At 37.7% G+C, this 21,246-nt stretch overlaps 1 protein-coding gene across 1 annotated transcript in view; it reads left to right on the forward strand.

Moving 5' to 3' along the window:
* Window positions 1-21,246, forward strand: part of MYO9A (myosin IXA) — a 441,307-nt gene that overhangs the window by 389,678 nt on the left and 30,383 nt on the right. Inside the window, exons 33-37 of the mRNA XM_042783070.1 lie at window positions 4,943-5,054; window positions 12,129-12,190; window positions 16,586-16,778; window positions 18,716-18,844; window positions 20,355-20,460. Coding sequence (XP_042639004.1) covers window positions 4,943-5,054; window positions 12,129-12,190; window positions 16,586-16,778; window positions 18,716-18,844; window positions 20,355-20,460 — 602 coding nt within the window. The remainder of the gene's footprint in view (window positions 1-4,942; window positions 5,055-12,128; window positions 12,191-16,585; window positions 16,779-18,715; window positions 18,845-20,354; window positions 20,461-21,246) is intronic.

The following is a 21,246-nucleotide window of genomic DNA, read 5'->3' on the forward strand; positions in this document are numbered from 1 at the left end:
ATTTGATTGCTAACCAGAAGGCTGGCGGTTCAAACCCACCAGCCACTTCTTGGAAGGAAGGTTGGGCAATCTGCTTCCATAGTGATACTGCCTCAGAAACCCAAGGAGGGGTCGCTGTGAGTCAGATCGGACTCGAAAGCACAAAGTAACAACAACAACAACTGTGAGGTGTCACCCTTACAACATCCTCACTTCCCCTTTTTGCTTGGACTTTTTCCATCCTGTTCCACTGGTTGATCTGAATAATTACAGACTGCACTATTTTAATTACTGAATCTTTACTATGTTTAATAATTGGTAGGGCTAGTCTTCCCAAATTACTCTTCTCTTTTCATAATTTTTCTGGTTCTTCTTGCTTATATATTTCTCCATATGAACTTTGAATTCTCTTGTCTAGTTTGAGGAAGTAAATCTAGTACTTTTATTTAGATCGCCTTAAATTTAGAAATTAACTTAGAACTGACATCTTTCTGATGATGAATACTTCTATATGTTCAACTCTTTTTTGTGCCCTTCAGGTTTTAAACTTCTTCTTATATAGGTATTGATCATTTCATGTTATATTTGTAACTGAGTATTTTATCTCAGCAGAGATAATCACAATGATATATATACCCTTCCATACTTTTTCTGTGTGTATCTAAACTCTTTAATACAGTGGTTCTCGAAATGTGATCTCTAGGGGTTTCTGACACCCATTCAGGGGTTTCATGAGATAATAACTATTTTCTTTCATGAGATGGTAACTATTTTCATATTAATAATAATACATTATTATTCATTAAGTAGACACAAAAGCAATCATGGACAAAACTACTGACAACTTAGCACAGATCAAGGCAGTTACTCCAAACTGTGCTAATAATCTTCAGAATTTTTACTACCATATGTGCACATTAAAAAAAGTCACTTCAGACTGTCCTTGATAAAGCAATCAACATTACTAATTATATCCTTAAATTCCAAAGCTGAAATGAAAGAACTGGCGAAGAACAAGGCTCCGGGAATTGATGGCATACCAATTGAGATATTTCAACAAACAGATGCCCCAGTGGAGGCACTTACTCAGTTATGCCAAGAGATTTGGAAGACAGCTACCTGGCCAACTGACTGGAAGAGATCCATATTTGTGCCCATTCCAAAGAAAGGTCATCCCACAGAATGTAGAAATTATAGAACAATATCATTTATATCGCATGCAAGTAAGATCTTACTGAAGATAATTCAGAAACGTTTGCAGCAGTATATTGACAGAGAACTTCCAGAGGTTCAAGCCGGATTCAGAAGAGGACGTGGAACAAGGGATATCATAGCTGTTGTCAGATGGATCTTGGCTCAAGGCAAAGAATACCAGAAAGATGTTTACTTGTGTTTTATTGACTATGCAAAGGCATTTGATTGTGTGGATCATGACAAATTATGGATAACATTAAGAAGAATGGGAATTCCCAAGCACTTGATTGTACTCATGAGGAATCTGTACCTTGACCAGGAGGCTGTCGTTCGAACAGAACAAGGGGACACTACATGGTTTAAAATCAAGAAGGGAGTGCATCAGGGTTGTATTCTTTCTCTAAACTTATTCAATATATATACTGAGCAAATAATCCGAGAAGCTGGACTATATGAAGAAAAACGTGGTATCAGGATTGGAGGAAGAATCATTAACAATCTGAGATATGCAGACAATACAACTTTGCTTGCTGAAAGTGAGGATGACTTAAGGCACCTACTGATGAAGGTTGAAGAATACAGTCTGCAGTATGGATTACATCTCAACATAAAGAAAACAAAAATCCTCACAACTGGACCAATGAGCAGCATCACAATAAATGGAGAGAAGATTGAGGTTGTCAAAGATGTCATGTTGCTTGGTTCTACAATTGATGCCAATGGAAGCAGCAGTCAGGACATTAGACGATGTGTAGCATTGGGAAAGTCAACTGCGAAGGAACTGTTTCAAGTGCTGAGGAGCAAGGATATCTCCTTGAGAACTAAGGTGCACCTGACACAAGCCATGATATTTCCAATCGCCTGGTATGCATGTGAGAGCTGGACAGTGAATAAGGAAGACCGAAGAAGAGTTGATGCTTTTGAGTTGTGGTGCTGGTGGAGAATGCTAAAAGTACCATGGACTGCTAAAAGAACTAACAGATCTGTCCTGGAGGAAGTACAGCCAGAATGCTCCTTGGAAGCAAGAATGGCCAGACTTCGTCTCACCTATTTTGGTCATGTTGTCAGAAGGGACCATTCCCTGGAGAAGGATGTCATGCTTGGTAGGGTGGAGGGTCGACGAAAGAGGGGGAGGCCTTCAACGAGATGGATTGACACGGTGGCTGCAATGATAGGCTCAAGTATAGCAGGGATTGTGGGGCTGGCGCGGGATCGGGCAGTGTTTCGTTCTGCTGTGCATGGGGTTGCTGAGTTGGAAATGACTCGACGGCACTTAACAACAACAACAACATTCTTAAATTCACATCATTTTAATATTCTGTGTGATAAAATAATTTTTAATCTGTATGTGATGGCTGTCTCAAAAAATAATCACTTGTACAATTGAATTACAAACATTCTAGGCTTTTTTTTAGTATTAAAATTCACCATTTTATGCATTTTAAAGTATACACTTTAATACTTTTTAGTATTTTGAAAGTGTTGTACAACCATCCATACTATCTAATTCCAGAACATCTTCATCGCCACAAAGAGAAACTCCATACTCATTAGGGAGTCACTCCCCATTCTCACTTCCCCATGGCCTCTGAGAACCACTAATCTACTAATCCACTACTCTTGCTGGATTTGCCTATTCTGGACATCTCATATAAATGAAATCATGTAAAATGTGATCTTTTGCATATGGTTTCCTAGCATAATGTTTTTGAGGTTCTTCGATGTTGTATGTATGAGTTTGGTTTTTTTTTTTAAGCTGAATAGTATTTCATTATATGGATATATATTTTGTTTATCCATTCATCTGTTGAGAGATATTTAAGTTGTTACCACTTTTTGGCTATATTTATTAATGTTGCTCTGAATATTTGTGTACAGATTTATGCATAGACATATGTTTTGAGGTCTCCTGGCTATATCTAGGAGTGGAATTTTTGGGTTATTTGGTAACCCTCTGTTTGACATTTTGAAAACTTGGTTTTATCTTTTTCTTTTTTACTTTTTTTGTGGTGAAAACATACACAACAAGCCATTTGCCAACATAACAACTTCCCTGTTTACAGCTCAGGGACATTGGTAACATTTTTCATATTATGCCACCATTATAGCTGTCCTTTTCCAAAATGTTCCACCACTATTATCGTAAACACAATGCCCCACAAACAAAAGCTTCCCCTTTCCCCACCCCCTTCTGTCCCTGGTAACCACTAATAATCTTTGGTTGCCAACCCATTTTTCAAAGTGACTGCACCATTTTCACATTCCCACCAGCAGTGTCTGAGGGTTCCAGTTTATTCGCATTCTTAACAACATTTGTTACTGTCTTTTTGATTATAGTGGTTTCTCACTGTGGTTTTTATTTGCTTTTCCCTAATAACTAGTGATGCTGGCTATCTTCTCATGTGCTTATTGGCCATTTGTATTTTCACCTTTGAATTGTCATTCAAATATTTTACCCATTTTAATTAGGTTGTTTATCTTCTTACTATTGAATTGTAATAGTTCTTCATATATATATTCCAGATATGAGATTTTTATCAGTTATATATTTGCAAATATTCTCTGAGTCTGTTCTTTATCTTTTTATTTTCTCACTTGTATCATTGAAGGTAAAAGTTTGAAATTATAATATATTCAGAACAATGGATTTTAATGTCACAGTGTATGAAGACTTTATTAGATGGTTTCAGGTTTCACATTGCAATTAATCATTAAGTTCCCATTTGTAGAGTTTTAGTAAAGTATCATTATCTGAAAGGAATGTTAAAAACGTTCCTTCATTTTCCAACTTCATATCTGTATTAAGCTGAATTTTCTTCATATACTTTAACCTGCATTCTGCAATAGATTGAATGAAGAAGTGGCTATGAGTATCTAGATGTCTTTTACATGATTTTTTTAAGTCAAACATTAAAGAGATCATTATAGTGTGATGTCTGTGAGTTCTGTGTGGCCATTGCAACAAATCGAACTCAGCAGAAAAGTAGAGAGTGCATGGAGAGATGGTTGGTGTCAGAATTAGTAAAAAGGTTGGAGGGTAGAGGCATGTCTGACCTCAGCCTCATAGGAATCAGCCTTGAGCTATTGAACTTGATCCTCCTCCCACTTTGTGAAGTTAGAGAAAATCAGAGATCTCTGCCATGCCAGTTTTTTGACTTACTAATCATCAGAAATCCCTGAGGGGTACAAACAGTTAAGCACTGAATTACTAGCCAAAAGGTTGGCAATTTGACAGCCCCCCCACCCTCGCCGCCCCTTTGCCTCAGAAGACATTCCTGGTGATCTGCTTCTAAGAGGTAACAGCCTTGAAAACCCTATGGAGTAGTTGTACTTGCACACATGGAGTCACCATGAGTTGGAATTGACTTAACAGCTAGCAACAATAACAAACTTATCATTATATGTTTTTGTTTTGTTTTGAAGATAGAGGTATTTTTCACAAAAATGTTATTTTTGATAACATATAATGTTTATTGTTAATTTCTAATGAATAAATACTTTACACTTTTTTCATTTTAAAAGCAGAGGAAAATAAAAGCAAAGAGCTAAGTGTTCTGCTGCTATTCAAAAGGTTGGTGGTTCAAGCCTATTTTGAGAGAAGGAACCATACAGTTTGATTTTATTTCTCAGGATATCATAATTCTCCCTGTGGAATAAGTACACAGTAAAGACTTAAATGAGAAATTAAAGTATTTCCCATTAGTTGACCCTGTTAGGGTAGTATTTACTGTGTTACCTTTACTATAAACAGCTAAATTTTTATATTTAGGTTGAAGAACACAATGGTCACATCTTTAAAGCCACCCAATACAGCATCCCTACATACTGTGAGTACTGTTCTTCTTTGATATGGATAATGGACCGAGCTTCTGTTTGCAAATGTAAGTATGAGAGATCTTTTGGGAATTTTTTTTTAACCACTTGATATTTCTTTTTCTTTTTTTAATTATTTTTTATTTTTTTAAAAATGCATTTCATTGAAATATAATTTATGTACAGTGAAATACACAAAACTAAAGTGACATGGATCAATGCTTTTTTTTTTTTTTTTTTTTTTTTTTTCCCCCCCCCCCCCCCCCCCCCCCCCCCCGGGCAACAAAAAAAGAATCTCCCCCCAAAATACCACCTTTTCCTTTCCCCCCCCAAAAAAACGAACTAATACTATATTTGTACTGCTGTGATTGATTTATTTCACTCAGCATAGTGTCCTTCAAGTTCATCCATATTATATGGTGTTTTGCAGACTCTACATAATTCTTTAGTGCTGCATAGCATTCCAGTATGTATATGTACCATAGTTTGGTCATCCACTCTTCTGCTGATGGGCATGTAGGTTGTTTCCATCTTTTTGCTATTTTGTAAGTAGTTCTGTGATGAACATGAGCGTGCATGTTTCTGTTCCTATCCTGGCTCTCATCTCTCTAGGATTTATACCTAGTAATGGGATTGCTGGGTCAAATGGTATCTCCAATTCCAACTTCCTAAGAAATTGCCATATTGCGTTCCACAGTGGTTGTGTCACTTCACAGTTATACAAGCAGTGTATGAGAGTTTCAATTTCTCCACATCCCCATCAGCATTTGTTATTTTATGTCTCATTGAATCTTGCCATCAGTGCTGGGGTGAGATGGTATATCTCATTGTTGTTTTGATTTACATTTCTCTGATGGCCAATGATTGTGAACATCCTTTCATGTATTAGCTGACTACCTGAATATCCTCCTTGGTGAAGTGTCTATTCATGTCTTCTGCCCATTTTTCAATTGGATTGTTAATTCCTTTGGTGTTGAGGCATTAGAGTTCCCCATCAATCTTAGAGATAAGTCCCTTGCCAGATATGTAATTATCAGCAAATACGAATTTGTTGCTGTCATTTTTGTCATGTGCTTTTTCATTGTGTTGATTTCTTTGTTCCATATAATTTTCTATGATGAGCTCATTTTGTTTATGAATCATGTTATCACTTCCTTCATTGCTATTGTTTTAGTATTTGCTGAATATTTATGCTGGTCCTCTTTTTTATTTTGATGTGAAGGTTTATCATTTTCTTTGAGGTTACCCTGTGATTTCTTCCCAAGTTTAGAACAGTCCATTCTATCTTGTAGTTGTCTTGACTTCCCTACCTTCTAGAAGTTCTGTAACGACACAGATTTTTTTCCCTTTTTGGTTTGTAGTTGTCCTCATTTGTCGGTTGGTGTCTCTGGTTCCCTATTTACAATCATTTAGGCTTATTTACTTTGGATACGTCCATAGCTGGGTTGGTTTCTGGGTTATATCATCATGTGTGTTAATGGTCAGTTGTTGTTGGCTGTTGTTGCTTCTCTGTCCAAAGGGCTCCCTGTAGCATCTCTTGTAAGGTCTGGTTTGAACAAATTCCCTTAATTTCTGCTTATCTGGAAATGTCCTAATTTCCCCATCATATTTGAGGGACAATGTGGCTGGGTACATAATTCTTGGTTGAAAATACATACCATCCCACTGTCTTCTTGCCTGCATGGTTTATGTCGAGAAATCCCAGCTTAGTCTTATTGGTTGCCCCTTGTAAGTAGCTTTTCATTTTTCCTGTGCTGCTCTCATGATTCTTTCTTTTGTCTTTGGTTTTGGTGAGTTTGATGATGATATGTCTTGGTGTTTTTCTTTTGGGGTCTATCCTGTTTGGGGTTTGTTGGACTTCCTGAGTGGATATATTCTCCTCTTTCATCATATCAGGGAAGTTCTCCTCCAACATATCTTGGACAATTTTCTGAGTGGTTTTATTTTTCTCTTCCTGTTCTGGAATTCCAATGACATGTAGATATTCCTTTTCATTTTGTTTTGATCTTTTTCTGATTGATCCCTTTCCAAAGAAGTATTCAGGTATTTGTCTTCAATCTCATTAATTCTTTCTTCCCTTGCATCAATTCTACTCCTTCGCCCTTCCAGTGTGTTATCTATTTCTGACAATTTAGTATTAATCTTCTGGATTTCTATCTGTAGATGAAGAATCATTTCTAATTTTTCATTGATTTTGTCTTTTGTTCTTGTATTGTCTTCCAAAATTCTTCTAGGGTTTTTGTCTGTGTTTTCCTTGGTCTGTCTCTCAATCTGTTGAAGATACCTAAATATAATTCTTTTGAATTCCTAATCAGGGAGTTCCAGTGCTGTGTCTTCCTCAGGGATGTGTTTTGGGTCTGTATCCTGCTCCCTTGTTTCTCCTGCTTTATCTTGCTTCTTTGTGTGAAGTGTGATGCTCTGTTGTCTCTGAGGCATTGTGACGTTTTTTGTGTTTGTATTTAATTGGTGATTATATGTTGGAGTGACTTGCCCATGATTTTTGTTTTCTTTTTGTGTTATCTACGCAAGCAGGGTACTGTGCTGTGCTCCTCTATTCATTGGTTCACAGCACTTACACACTCACCACCTGTCTCCTTTCCACTGTCAGCCTCTCGTATGTCCTTGCCGACCCTGGCAAACAGAGCCTGTTCTTAGGTCCCTGGAATCCAAATGAGAATGCTGTCACTTTAAAATCCAAAATGGTTGCCACTTGTATACATTCAAAATGGCTGTGCCCTCGGTCACTTTAAATATCCAAAATGGCCACCACTTATAAAATTCAAAATGGCTGCACCCTCGGTCACTTTAAATATCCAAAATGGCTGCCATGTGTAAACAATCAAAATGGCTGTGCCCTCTGGACAGCAGGAAGTCTACAGCTCAGGTTGTCTCCCTCCTTGCTGTTTCACTTCCTAGTCATAGGCCACCCAAGCAGTTGTCGCTGCAGCCCTTGGTGCCTGGGACTGATCTTTAGGTCAATTCTCAGGTCCCAACACAGCTTGGAAATATTCAGGCTGTTGGTCTCATCAGAGTAGCTGACAGTCCACAGCTCCAGCTGACTCTGTACGCACTGTTTTCGTTCAGGTTTTTCCACTAGTTGGTGCCTAATCCACCACTGTATAGTTCCTTTCAAAGCTCAGAGTTCCAGGATTATCTTCTGTATCTCTGTCAATTGGTTTTTCTTTTCTTTGTTGAAGAGTGTCTGTGTCGCTTGTCTGCCTATTCCTCCATCCCTACAGTTTGCAGCTCCAGCCATCTCTATACTCACTGTTTTCGTTCAGGTTTTTCCACTAGTTGGTGCCTAATCCACCACTGTATAGTTCCTTTCAAAGCTCAGGGTTCCAGGATTAGCTTCTGTATCTCTGTCAATTGGTTTTTCTTTTCTTGTTGTTGAAGAGGGTCTGTGTCGCTTGTTTGCCGATTCCTCCATGTTACCAGAAGTCCCCCACTTGACATTTCTTATTTCCTTAACTTTCTTTTTATCTTCTTTAATATAAAGGACTAAATCACACTGCTAATTCTTTAACCTCATCTCTCACTATATTCCCCTTCACATACTCATTGTTGCCAAACCAGATTTTTTAGTATCCCTTAGTCACTTAGAGCCTTTGTATTCTATCCAAAATTTTCTTCTAGATTTTATTTATTTTTTTCTGTCTTTTTCTTAATTATGATTTGGATGAAAGTTTACAGAATTGACACACATTTTGTTCTGTGATGTTTATTGTAAACCTCACAATGTAGCAGCACTCTTCCCACTTCTTCCCGGTGTTTACTATTTCCCTTCATCTTTCTCTCCTATCCTTTCCTGATTTCATAGCTCTCTCTATCTGTGAGCAAATGCTGCCCTTTTAATATAGTTGATTGTTCCAATGAGTGTGTAGCTCCCTGGTACTATTATTCACCTTGTAGGTTTTCCCAGATTTTAGCATGACTTATAATTTCAGTAGCTCTTGTCTCCACTCAAATGCCATCTCATTTGTTTTCTTGTTTGTCAAGTAGATCACTGTCCTTCTAGAATTTAAATTTTAGAAGTTCAGGAAACTTACTTGTCTCTATCATCATGTTCTAGAGTAGTTCTGACACATAATAAGTTTTAATAAATACTTGTTAGATAGACAGACCTTTAGATGGATGGATGAATTAATGAACAAATTCTTAGGTTATTTCCAAAAAGGTACTTTTTTTTTCCACTATAAACCTTTCATCAAAATATATAAATCCTAACATATTAGTAGAGACACTTGTTAGGTCCTAAGCTACAGCTCTGATGGTGTAGTGCCTAAGGCATTTGACTGCTAACAGAAGGCTGGTGGTTCAAACTCACCAGCCACTCCTCAGAAGGAAGGTTGGGCAATCTACTTCCGTAGTAATACCACTTTGGAAACCCAAGGAGGGGTCGCTATGAGTTGTATCCAACTTGATGGCAGTGAGTTTGGTTTGGTTTTTGGTTTTTACTCCATGCATCTACTCTGATGTTATCAGTAATTCTGTGAGGGTTTGCTTTTACTACCATTAAGCACCTTTGAGTTGATTTCAATTCCTCGATAACCTCTTGAGACAGAGTAGAACTGCCCCCAAGGTTTTCTTGCCTGTAATCTTTACAGAAGCAGGTTACCAGGTCTTTGTCCCATGGAGCCTCTGGGTATAGCACTTAGCTATAGTGCCACTAGGGCTCCTTTGCTTTTACTAGTAGGCTCAAAATGAATGAAGGAAATATTATGAAGGGCTGGGTCTAGTATGACAATAAGGATAAAAGTTATGTTTACCATAGTAAAATCATCACTGTGCTGGATGTGTTCACTTACTCCATGGTCTAACGTTGGTTTTCCTTTCATTTTCTTATGAATAATCTAAAAATTTCTAGTGGGAGCAAAAATGAGAAATGTTATAAAATGTATTTGACTCTATAATGTTATTTTGATTCCTGTAGGTTTGATGTATTTTCCTCTGTGAGCTGAAATTGAAAGGTTAAAGAAGTTTTTTTATGATTGGGATGGGTTTGGTTTGGTTTCTTAATAGAATCAATTAACTTTCTTTATTTTCTTGGTTACTTTACCAGTACAATGATTCATCCTCTTCTGCTTGATTTTGGCCTTGAAAACCTCAAATTATAGTTCAGAAGTTTTTTGTTGTTATGTGCCCTCGAGTCGGTCCCAACTCATAGCGACCCCTCCTTCGGTTTCTGAGGCAATATCACTACAGGAGTAGATTGCCCCATCTTCCTTCCTTAGGCACTATGCTACCAGAGTTCAGTTTAAGATAGATATTTACATATGTTTTTGTATGTGCTGTAAGAATGTCCAAATGTATCATAGAGCTAACAAGGGGCAAAGTTATGATAACTTCCTGGCCACAGCTTACCACCCTCAGAGGTAGTTGACCTGTATGCTGGGGACTGTGGTTGCAGGGGACATAGGATTCATTTGGCATAACATACTACACAAAAACTTTGTTCTATATCCTCCTTTGGTGAGTAGCAACTTGGTTCTTAAAAGTTTGCAAGTGGCCATCTAGATGATGCAACAATGTCTCTCCTCGTTCAGAGCAAAAAAGAATGAAGAAAACCAAAGATGCATGGAAAGTATTAGTCCAAGGGACTGGTAGACCATGCGATCCTCAGCCTATATGACGGTGAGACCATCTAGAAGAATTAGACGGTGCCCAGCTACCACTGTTAACCTCTCAGAAAGGGATCACTGCAGGAGATCCTCGATAGAATGGGAGAACAATGTGGAACAAACCTCAAAATCATTAAAAAAAAAAAAATAGGAGAAAGACCAGGTTTGCTGGTCTGGTATAGCCTGGTGAGAACCCCAAGACTATGGCCTCTAGTTACCCTTCAGGTCTGGAATTGAACTCACTCTGGTGGGTTCCAGCTAAACAATAGACAGGCATATGAGGTGAACATTTACATCAGGTAGATACACTCCTAAGAGTGATCTATTGATGAGTCACGGGAGAACAGAAGCACAGTGTTTGCACAGGGAGATAGCTCAAGGGGGCAGAAATGCATAGGAAAGAAGGACACAAGGAAGAGGTTAACTATAGGGAGGAAGTGAAAAGAGAACTGTTAACATTGTAGGGAATTGCAGTAGGGTCATGAAACAAAATGTTTATGAATTACATATGGAAAATGAATTTGCTCTGTAAACTTTCACCCAAATCACAATTAAATATATATATATAGAGAGAGAGAGAGAGAGAGAGAGAGAGTCAGGTATTGTTATGCATGAGTCAAAGCTGTTGTAGCAAAATGACATAGCCCAGGTGTTTGTGGTTTCATTCTCTTAGTGTGCCTCTGCTGCCCACTGACTTCCCAGCCACCCCCATATATATGGGTCCAACAAATTATTTCTGTTCTGAATCTTTTCTTTATCTCATCATTTCAGTCACAACTGATAGTCCTGATGTTTTGATTTCTCAGAGCTCTATTCTGGGCCTTCGGAGAAAATCTAATAAATGAGGCCTTTTTTTTTTATCTTAACGTGCTAACCAGTTAGTTTCCATTTAACTAAGAGTCTTTGATAATAATTCCTTAGTTACCCATAGGAATGATTTTTAACTGGCCTTTTAGCAGGTTATATTATAAAGCATGTACGTGGGGGAACATGAGCACTAATTTTTGAATCAAATCACCTGTCTTGCTGGAATATTGATGAGGTCAGGGAGGGGGAATCTTGAAAGAATAAAAAGCTTTTTCATAGACAATGGTTAGAAATGTTAAGCATGTTTTTCAACTTCGTTTTTTCCAGAAGACTGGGAAATGAAAATCCCACAAAGCATTTTGTTTTGTTGTACATAAGCTTGGCATGAGTTGGCATTGACTCCAAAAAGTTAACAACAACAAAAAGTGTAAGACATTATAGCAAAACTCTCACTCACTGCCATCGAGTTGATTATGACTCATAGTGACCCCTCCTTGGGTTTCCCAGGTGGTATCTCTATGGAAGGCCCAGTCTGCCTGTGGGTTTGAACCGCCAGCCTTCTGGTTAGCAGTCAGATGCCTTAGGCATTATGCCACCAGAGCTCACATTGAAAGGAAATACTTAACAGCCAAAAAAACAAGTTGTGAACTGGTAAAGTTCTTATCATTGATATGGACCCATCTAAAACTACATCACTCTTTACATGTTTTTCAGTATGCAAGTATGCTTGCCACAAGAAGTGCTGTCTGAAAACCACAGCCAAGTGCTCTAAAAAGGTAAGCAAACTTTTACTGGTGGTTGTATAATCACAACATTATTTGTTACTTATTAGCCATGTTGTTGTTGTTGTTGTTGTTATGTGCTGTCAAGTCGGACCTGACTCATAGCAACCCTTCCTTGGGTTTTGAGGCAGTATCACTAAGGAAGTAGATTGCCTAACCTTCCTTCCGAGGAGTGGCTGGTGGATTTGAACTTCCACCTTCTGGTTAGCAGTCAAGTGCCTTAGGCACTACACTACCAGAGCTCCTTTATTAGCCATAGTTGTAACCAGACCAAACCTACTGCCATGAAGTCTGTTATGTAGGACCAAAGGACCCTGTTACAGTTTTAGAAATGCTGTGCAAATCTGAACTATAATATAAATAGGCATGAGTGTTGTATATAGTCTGTGTATAGAATTTGCATTTGCTCCAAATTAGTGGCAAATCATTGCAAAGTTCATCGAAAAATCTGTTTCAGAGCTTAAATACAATGAAGGTGGGGCATAATGCTTTCAGCTAAGGTATAATAGCTTATTGGCAGACAAATGTTCTTGCTGAGAAGAACTGAAAAATTGACCGTTGGCAAGCATCAGAGAGCTACCCATACAAATTGGATCTGAGGGGCTAAGATCCTAAAGGCAGTAGAATTGCAGAGTGGTGAATCTATATTCTGTGGGATGTTTTTCTCCTATCAGGAATTTTCTAGTTTCTGGTGTAGCAGGGCACCATCTAGTTCTGGTCTCATGCCATATAAGCTAAGGAACACATGGTCTACCAGTCCCTTAGACTAATTATTTCCATGCATCTTTGGTCTTCTTCATTCTTTTTTGCTCAGGATGAGGAGAGACCTATCATTGCATCTAGATGGCTGCTTGCAAGCTTTTAAGAACCCAGTTGCTACTCGCCAAAGCAGGATGTAGAACAGTGTTTTTGTGTAGTATGTTATGCCGATTGAGCTTTGTGTCCCCTGCGACCATGGTCCCAAGCACACAGGTCAACTCCCTTGAGAGTGGTAGGCTGTGGCCAAGAAGTTAATATGGTGTAGAGACCAAGAATCTGAGCTGAGGGCCTCATTTAAGAAACAGAGAAGCCAGCAATCTCATAGGGCTATAGATACAGAAAATGGAGTTTGAGACTACATTGATTCGAGGAGCCATGATGCAGACATACAGAAAATTGAGCCTGGAATTTGAGGTTTTTTCCCCTTAGGGCATTTTCTGAATTCTTAAACTACAAAGGGCAAAAAACTAAGAAGCTAATCAGAAAAGCAGATTCTACAGCTTCACAGTGATAAAAAGGAAAAAATTGGTTGTAGGATCCACCATTAAAGATGTTGTTGTTGTTGTTATGTGCTGTCAAGGCTGACCCGACTCATAGCGACCCCTCCTTGGATTTCCGAAGCAGTATCACTACGGAAGTAGATTGCCCCATCTTCCTTCCAAGGAGTGGCTGGTGGGTAGACCCTAGTAAACACCCTAGACTCTCAGAATTAAACTTAATTTATTTTTTTCAGTTGGAAATAGTAGCACTAATTTTTACAATAATTTCAAGAAATTGAATTTTTAAATATGAGTTGGAATCGACATAATGGCAGTGGGTAGGTTTACTTTAGATTGCTGATTTCAACCAAACCAGTTGATTGATCTATTCAAGCTGTTTTATAAGTTTTTGTTTAATGCCCTCAGTGTTTTCTTTTCTTTTTATTTTTTCCCCTTTTACTTTCATAAATCTTAACTATTAAGATTCCTAATGCTGTAGGGAAAGTTACAACATTTAAAGAACATAAATAATGTCTTCATATGTGTATGTCACAGTGATAGCAAGAAGTTAGACTAAAGTTTATTTTGTTATAATCATTGCAACAAACATTATTATTACATTTTATTTCTTTGAAAATTGATTGGGCATTTATCATATGTCAGGTACTATACTGTGTATAGGAGCTCTGGTAGCATAGTGCCTAAGGCACTTGACTGCTAACCAGGAGGCTGGCGGTTCAAACTCACCAGCCACTTCTCGGAAGGAAGGTTGGGCAATCCTACTTCCGTAGTGATAACTGCCTTGGAAACCCAAGGAGGGGTCACTAGGAGTCAGGGCCGACTCAATGGCAAATAACAACAACAACATACTGTGTATGTTCACCTGTAACTTAATTTTTATGATAGTGCTATAGGGTAGAACAGTGGTATTCTTGTTGAAAATAAGAAATAATCAATCTTCCTTCCTAGGCGTGGCCGGTGGGTTTGAACTGCCAGCCTTCTGGTTAGCAGTCATATGCCACCGGAGCTCCCATGAAGTAACCTAGCCAAGTTCAAATAGTGGTGATGCTAAAATTTTAATATAACCTCTATTTCAAGATTACATGTCCTTTCAATTATGCCTGAGATACAGAAATACTTTTCAGAGATATTAACTGATGTTAATTTATCATACCTCAAAATGGAAACTCAGTAAGTACTGTAGTGCAGGATGTATGTAGGTGAATAATGCAAAATAACACAAAACTAATTATGTCTTCTCCAACTTAGAATTCTTTGGTGACTTCCTTATCCTCAGGATAAGACCTGAATTCTGTGTATTAGTATTCAAAATACTTATATCCTTCTCTGGACTTTCCTCATTTTTTATTTCAGCCATACCAGATTAATTATGGTTTGTTTCCCAACTTTAGTTCTATGTTGCCTGTGCCTTTGAGGTAGGATCTCTTTTTGCCTTCTTGACTTTACTTTTCAACTCTTAGGTTAAGCATCTGTCTTCTGGAGGTCATTTGTTGTTTCCCAGCCCTGATATAGTTGTTTCAGCCTACTGGTATAGTTACTTCTCTTCTCTCATTACACAGTACCTAATAGATCTGTTATGGTTGTTTTTCTCATTTCCACACACTTAGACTTTTAGTGTTAGTATTTGATTTAGGGTAAGGACTGTCTGCTATTCATTCGATTTTGTTTTCATGGTACCTAGCACATAAATGATAAAGGTATTAATGTAAGACTGTTGTTGTTGTTGTTGTTATGTGCCGTCGAGTCGGCCCCGACTCATAGCGACCCCTCCTTGGGTTTCCGAGGCAGTATCACTACGGAAGTAGGATTGCCCAACCTTCCTTCCGAGGAGTGGCTGGTGGGTTTGAACCGCCAGCCGTCTGGTTAGCAGGCAAGTGTCTTAGCCACTATGCTACCAGAGCTCCCAATGTAAGACTAGAAAGGGAAATTAGGACTAGATCAAGTAAGGTCTTGAATGGTAGACTCAAGAATATTTGGACTTCATTCATTGATTTTTGATGTATTAGCTACTGCAGATTTTTCAGGAAAATATACTATAGATTACGTTAAAAGGGAAGAAAATAAATGTGGGGAAATTTATCAAGAAGCTGTTGCATAGTCAAAGTTAATGATGATATAAATTTGAATTAGGATAAACAGAGAAGAAAAGTAAATAAATAAACAGAAAGGGTATACTGACTGACCAGAACAACTTGGCAACTGATTGAATGCAGATTGAACTGACTGGATTTTGAGTTGAGGTTGAAGAATGGTACAGAAGGAAGAGATTTATTTAATTCAACTTCATAGATAATACCTGGCATTTTTCTTTTCTATAAATTACTTCAGTAATCTTAAGGATAAGTTGTTCTGTTGTCGTTACGTAAGCTATGGTTAATAAGGATGATATGAGATCCACTATCACATTCAATAAGAAAGAGCCTTAGCACTAATCATGGGCCAATCTATATATGTTTCTGCTCTTAGTTAATGACATCAGTATTCATTTAAACTTCTCTAAAGTTTACATAAACATCAACACATGCTTGTGCTTCAGAAATTACTTGTAACAAGAATTTTTATAAAATCAGTAGATTTTCTAATAAAAACCAAACTCACTGCTGTTGAGTTGGCTCTGACTCATAGTGACCCCTCCTTGGGTTTCCGAGGCAGTATCTCTACAGAAGTAGATTGCCCAACCTTCCTTCCAAGGAGGGGCTGGTGAGTTTGAACCACCAACCTTCTAGAAGGTTAGCAGTCAAATGCCTTAGGTACTATGCCACCAGGGCTCCCAGAATTCTAATGGTACCTAGTAAATATTCAAGCTGTTTGAAAACAAAATCCATCCCTCTTCTCCCACACCCAAATCCACCCTTGCATGAAGAGATTTTCAATAAGAAGGGATACAGTTTCCGGTTGCCACTGCCTCAATTCTCCATTATTTTCTTTCGGTGATTTCCAGTGGAAAAGGATGGAAACTAACATCTCACTATGCTCATTTATATTCTTAGGATTAATCATAATGTCCCAAACCTCCTAACTATACTCATAAACTTCTGGGAAATGAAAACTTAGTTCCTCTCAAAGAAATGATTAAACATGTTAAAATGTGTTTGACTATATTTAGAAACAAAAATTATCTTCCATTTAGTATGACCCAGAGCTATCATCTCGACAGTTTGGGGTTGAACTGTCCCGTTTGACCAGTGAAGACCGAACTGTTCCTTTAGTGGTGGAAAAGCTCATAAACTACATTGAAATGCATGGATTGTATACAGAAGGAATTTACCGAAAATCTGGTTCAACTAATAAAATCAAGGAGCTTCGACACAGTCTAGATACAGGTAAAATAGTATCCTTCAAATCAAGACCAAATACTTTTATTTAGATAGATATTTTCATGCTCATACAGTTTTCATTACATGTTAATCTTTTATTTGCAGCCAGAAAAATGCAGACTTTTCTTTGGTGGTCATTTGCCATTTTGCAGCTTTCTAAAGAGTCTGCTTTTAAAAAGGTCAATTCAGCAAGCGTTTATTGAGCACATCATTTGTGCAGGGCATTGTTAGGCATTTTCAGACAGATCTCATTTAATTTTTAGAAAAAAAATCCTGTGAGATATGTCATATCTTTAATTTACAAAGAAGAAAATTAAGGTTTCAAAATACTAAGTAACAAGTGGTTGATGAAGATGTAAGGCATTGTGATATACATTCCATAATAATCTTCACAACAGTCCTATGAATTATGAATATTATTATCCCCATTATAGAGGTTGTTGCCCAAAGATTAATCATCAATAAGTGGCCAAGCTGGGATTTAACTTCAGATCTTCAGAACTATAATCTAAGCTATTGCCTACTAGTCTCTGTTATTCTGACTTAAAGTCTGGTTCTCTTTCCAGTGCATCTGCTTGCCTTTCTACATTGATGACTTAGTTACTTACAAAATTAGTAAGTTGAGCATCTGTCTGCATAGAGCTCTAGTCTCAATCCTGGAACATATCCAAGGGGTTGACTTCATTTTCAACTTCTGCTGTTTAATAGTGTTGTGAAGGCATAGATGTTTTTGAATCAACCATAGGTACAAAGTTTGTTTTGGCATGGCCAAAAACATATTCAAAATATTTTTTATTTTAGCCTGTTCCGTGAGAAATGAATTTAGTATGGAAATAATAACAGAAAATACCTAGTAAAATTCAGTCAGGAAGTTCTGCGTACCAAAGAATCTGTATAACTTTAGGGAGTTTATAAGTAAAATATAGTAAAGGTGTTTCCATTACATCTCCTAAGCTAAATTTTCACCATCCTTTCATCTCCAAGAATGACTTAATATCATCCTTAGTTTTAGAAAATGTTCTATGGGCCTCTTTTCCATTTGTCACCTAAAGCATTGCCCTTTAAATGGCCACTCCATGGACCAGTTGACAACAAAATAAAAATAGAAATTGAGAGCAACTATTTAAGAGCAGCTTAACAGTGTTGCCACATGCAGTAATGAATGTATCAGCCCACAACAGATTTGGAAAAAAATAAATAACAACTATTTCTTCTTTGGAAGCACTTTTTCAAAGCATGTAATTAGATTGTAGAAGATGTGAGTTAGTCAGTTTAAGAAACTTAGGCTTTTTTTGGTGATGATACTTTCTGAAATGAATTATTTGAAAATAAATGCTGACGAGGATGTGGAGAGATTGGAACTGTCATACACTGCTGGTGGGACTGTAAAATGATACAACCACTGAAGAAAGCAGTATGGCGATTCTTTAAAAAGCTGGAATTAGAAATACCATTTGACCCAGCAATCCCATTACTAGATATATATCCTAAGAAGTGAGAGCCAGGATAAGAACAGATATACGCACACCCATATTCATTGCAGCACTATTTACAATAGGAAAATGATGGAAACAACCTAGGTGCCTATCAACAGAAGAATGGATAAGCAAACTACAGTATGTACACAGAGTGGAATACTGTGTAACATTGAAGAATAGTGTAGAATCTACAAAACACCACATAATGTGGATGAACTTAGAGAACATTACGCTGAGTGAAATAAGTCAGTCACAGAAGGACAAATATTACATTAGTTCATTATTGTGAAAAGTCAAAGAAAGGTTTATATATGGAAGGAAATTTTCTTTGTTGGTTGCCAGGGGTGGGAAGAGAGGGGAGGGAACACTGCAAAAAATAAATAAAAGGAAAAAATAAAATAAAATCAATTATTTGAATCTTTTTACATGTTTCGGCTTTGTAATCTAACTCTTGTCTCTGAATAGATGCTGAGAATGTAAACCTAGATGACTATAACATACATGTCATTGCAAGTGTATTCAAACAATGGCTTCGTGATTTGCCTAATCCACTCATGACCTTTGAACTCTATGAAGAATTTCTTCGGGCTATGGGTAAGCACAAGTTTCCTGGATCAGAAGGAAGGCCTACACTTAGAAAAAGAGTGTCATCTTCAGTATAGATTACGGAATTATCCCCTAAAATGGTTTAATTTTTGTAGTCCAGAGTTAAGCTTTTGGCAGTCAATTCCAAACTGCCAGGGTACTGTCACCTATCCAACTGTTGACTCTTGAGAGATTCATTGAAATGTCAGTGTCCTAAATGTTTTCTATAAATAAGCTATTTAGTTACTTCTCACAAAGAAAGAGATTCAGACTAGGGTTATGAAACGGGTTAAAAGATAAAATAGAAGATTTAAGTGCTGGTTTATGAATCTAAGCAAGAACTCTGTATTATAAACTTGGCTGCCTACTTTATGCCAAGTCTAGCAGGTTTCAGAGTTTGGTTTTTGCCTAAGGCATTTGACTGCTAACCAGAAGGCTGGTGATTCAAACCCATCAGCCACTCCTTGGAAGGGAGGTTTGGCAATCTACTTCCACAGTAATACTGCCTCAGAAAACCAAGGAAGGTTCGCTATGAGTCAGATCCGACTCAACAGCTGTGAGAGAGAGAGAGAGACAGGTGTGTAGAATATTGATGAAGACTTACTTAGAGGTGTTCTAACCCTGAGGCATGAGGCCTCAAATTCCTGTGAGATTGGTATATAAACTATGACAGATGATTCATTTTAATGGGGAATCATAATGGCTGAAACATTAGGACATCTCTATCCCAATCCTGTAATCAAGATTTCCAGGAAATGTATTACAACTCAGGAGACTGTTTAGTATATATATTATAGAAATCAAGCAAAGGGAGTTGAGTGGTTAACTGTGAGTTGCTCTTCCCCTGCCATGCCTCCCTCAAAAGAGTAAGAGAGATGAATTGACAAATTCTCAGCCTCCAACTTTCTTTAGACTCCACAGGAGACCATTATCCATATTTTCCATATGTCATATCAGAGCATGACATTTTCATTTCAACAGATTAGATGTTGTAATTCTTAAAGTTACAAGTTGCTTTTCACTGGTGGTTCCCTCCACCCCCACTGGTTATATTTTTATTAGCTGCTGCCTTAATGATATGTCTCATTTTTTTTCATTTATTCCCTCTGAATCTTTTTAAGGACAGAATCGTTTCTGCAGACAGTTAAGTATATTTGCTTCAAATGCGTACAGTTGCCATGTCTGTCCTGAATGTCAGTTGTCTCCTTTGCCTGATCTTAGTTCAATATACTGGCAACTGTCTTTCTATGGTACCTGGACCATCTCACTACAGACTACCCACTGCCCCATTAAGTAATTTATCAGGTCAAGTGGATTCCTGATATTCCCCAGGATCGATTACAGTTTTCTTTTGTCATCTCTCTTTAGTCTTTTCAAAAGGAAATCCATTTCCCCACATGTTCCTTCAGTGCCAAAACTCTAGAGCCAACTTCTTCTGCTACTTAGCATCTGTCCAGGAGGAAGATAGAACATATAAAGAGGAATATTCAGTCTTATTTACTGCCTTTACTGTTTTCAGGTCTTCAGGAGAGGAAGGAGACAATCCATGGTGTATACTCTGTGATTGACCAGCTCTCCCGAACTCATCTCAATACACTGGAACGCCTCATCTTTCATCTAGTTAGGTAACTTCAAGAACCAAGAGAATGTTTAATAGTTTCTATTGGACTCTTTTAAATATATAAGGAGTTCTTCCATTTGGAAAACTGACAGATTTTTTTTTTTCCCCTAATTTATAAAGTCAGCATCTCTCCTATCAAAGAAGTAGCTGGGAATAGAAATCCACAGCTGAGTTGGGCTACATGGCTCTGTTTCAGCTGTATAACAACTTCAACCTCATAATGACAAATAGCCTACCTGTTTTCTAGCCATTAACTAGAAAGGATCATATATCTGTTGACATAACCCTAATTCATCAGACCAAAATGTCTGAAGAATGCAAAGTAAAGGCTTTAAGGCATTTTTAGACAAGCATATAAGATATTTAACCAGAAAGAAAGACTTTCTTCCCAATTACTTCTGATATTTACACTCAAGGAAGAGAGACTACTCCTCAATTTTCTTCTGTCAAATGCTGAGCACCATCTTAACCCATCTCTCATGAATTAGGGTTGTTGTTGTTGTTGTTGTTGTTATGTGCCGTCGAGTCACCACGAACCAAGACCGACCCGACGGCACATAACAACAACAACAACAACAACAACCCTAATTCATGAGAGATGGGTTAAGATGGTGCTCAGCATTTGACAGAAGAAAATTGAGGAGTAGTCTCTCTTCCTTGAGTGTAAATATCAGAAGTAATTGGGAAGAAAGTCTTTCTTTCTGGTTAAATATCTTATATGCTTGTCTAAAAATGCCTTAAAGCCTTTACTTTGCATTCTTCAGACATTTTGGTCTGATGATACTGGCCT

The sequence above is a fragment of the Orycteropus afer genome, unplaced genomic scaffold (assembly GCF_000298275.1).
Source record: "Orycteropus afer afer isolate SDZICR_OR568_19922 unplaced genomic scaffold, OryAfe1.0 scaffold00015, whole genome shotgun sequence".
Classification (NCBI taxonomy): domain Eukaryota; kingdom Metazoa; phylum Chordata; class Mammalia; order Tubulidentata; family Orycteropodidae; genus Orycteropus; species Orycteropus afer.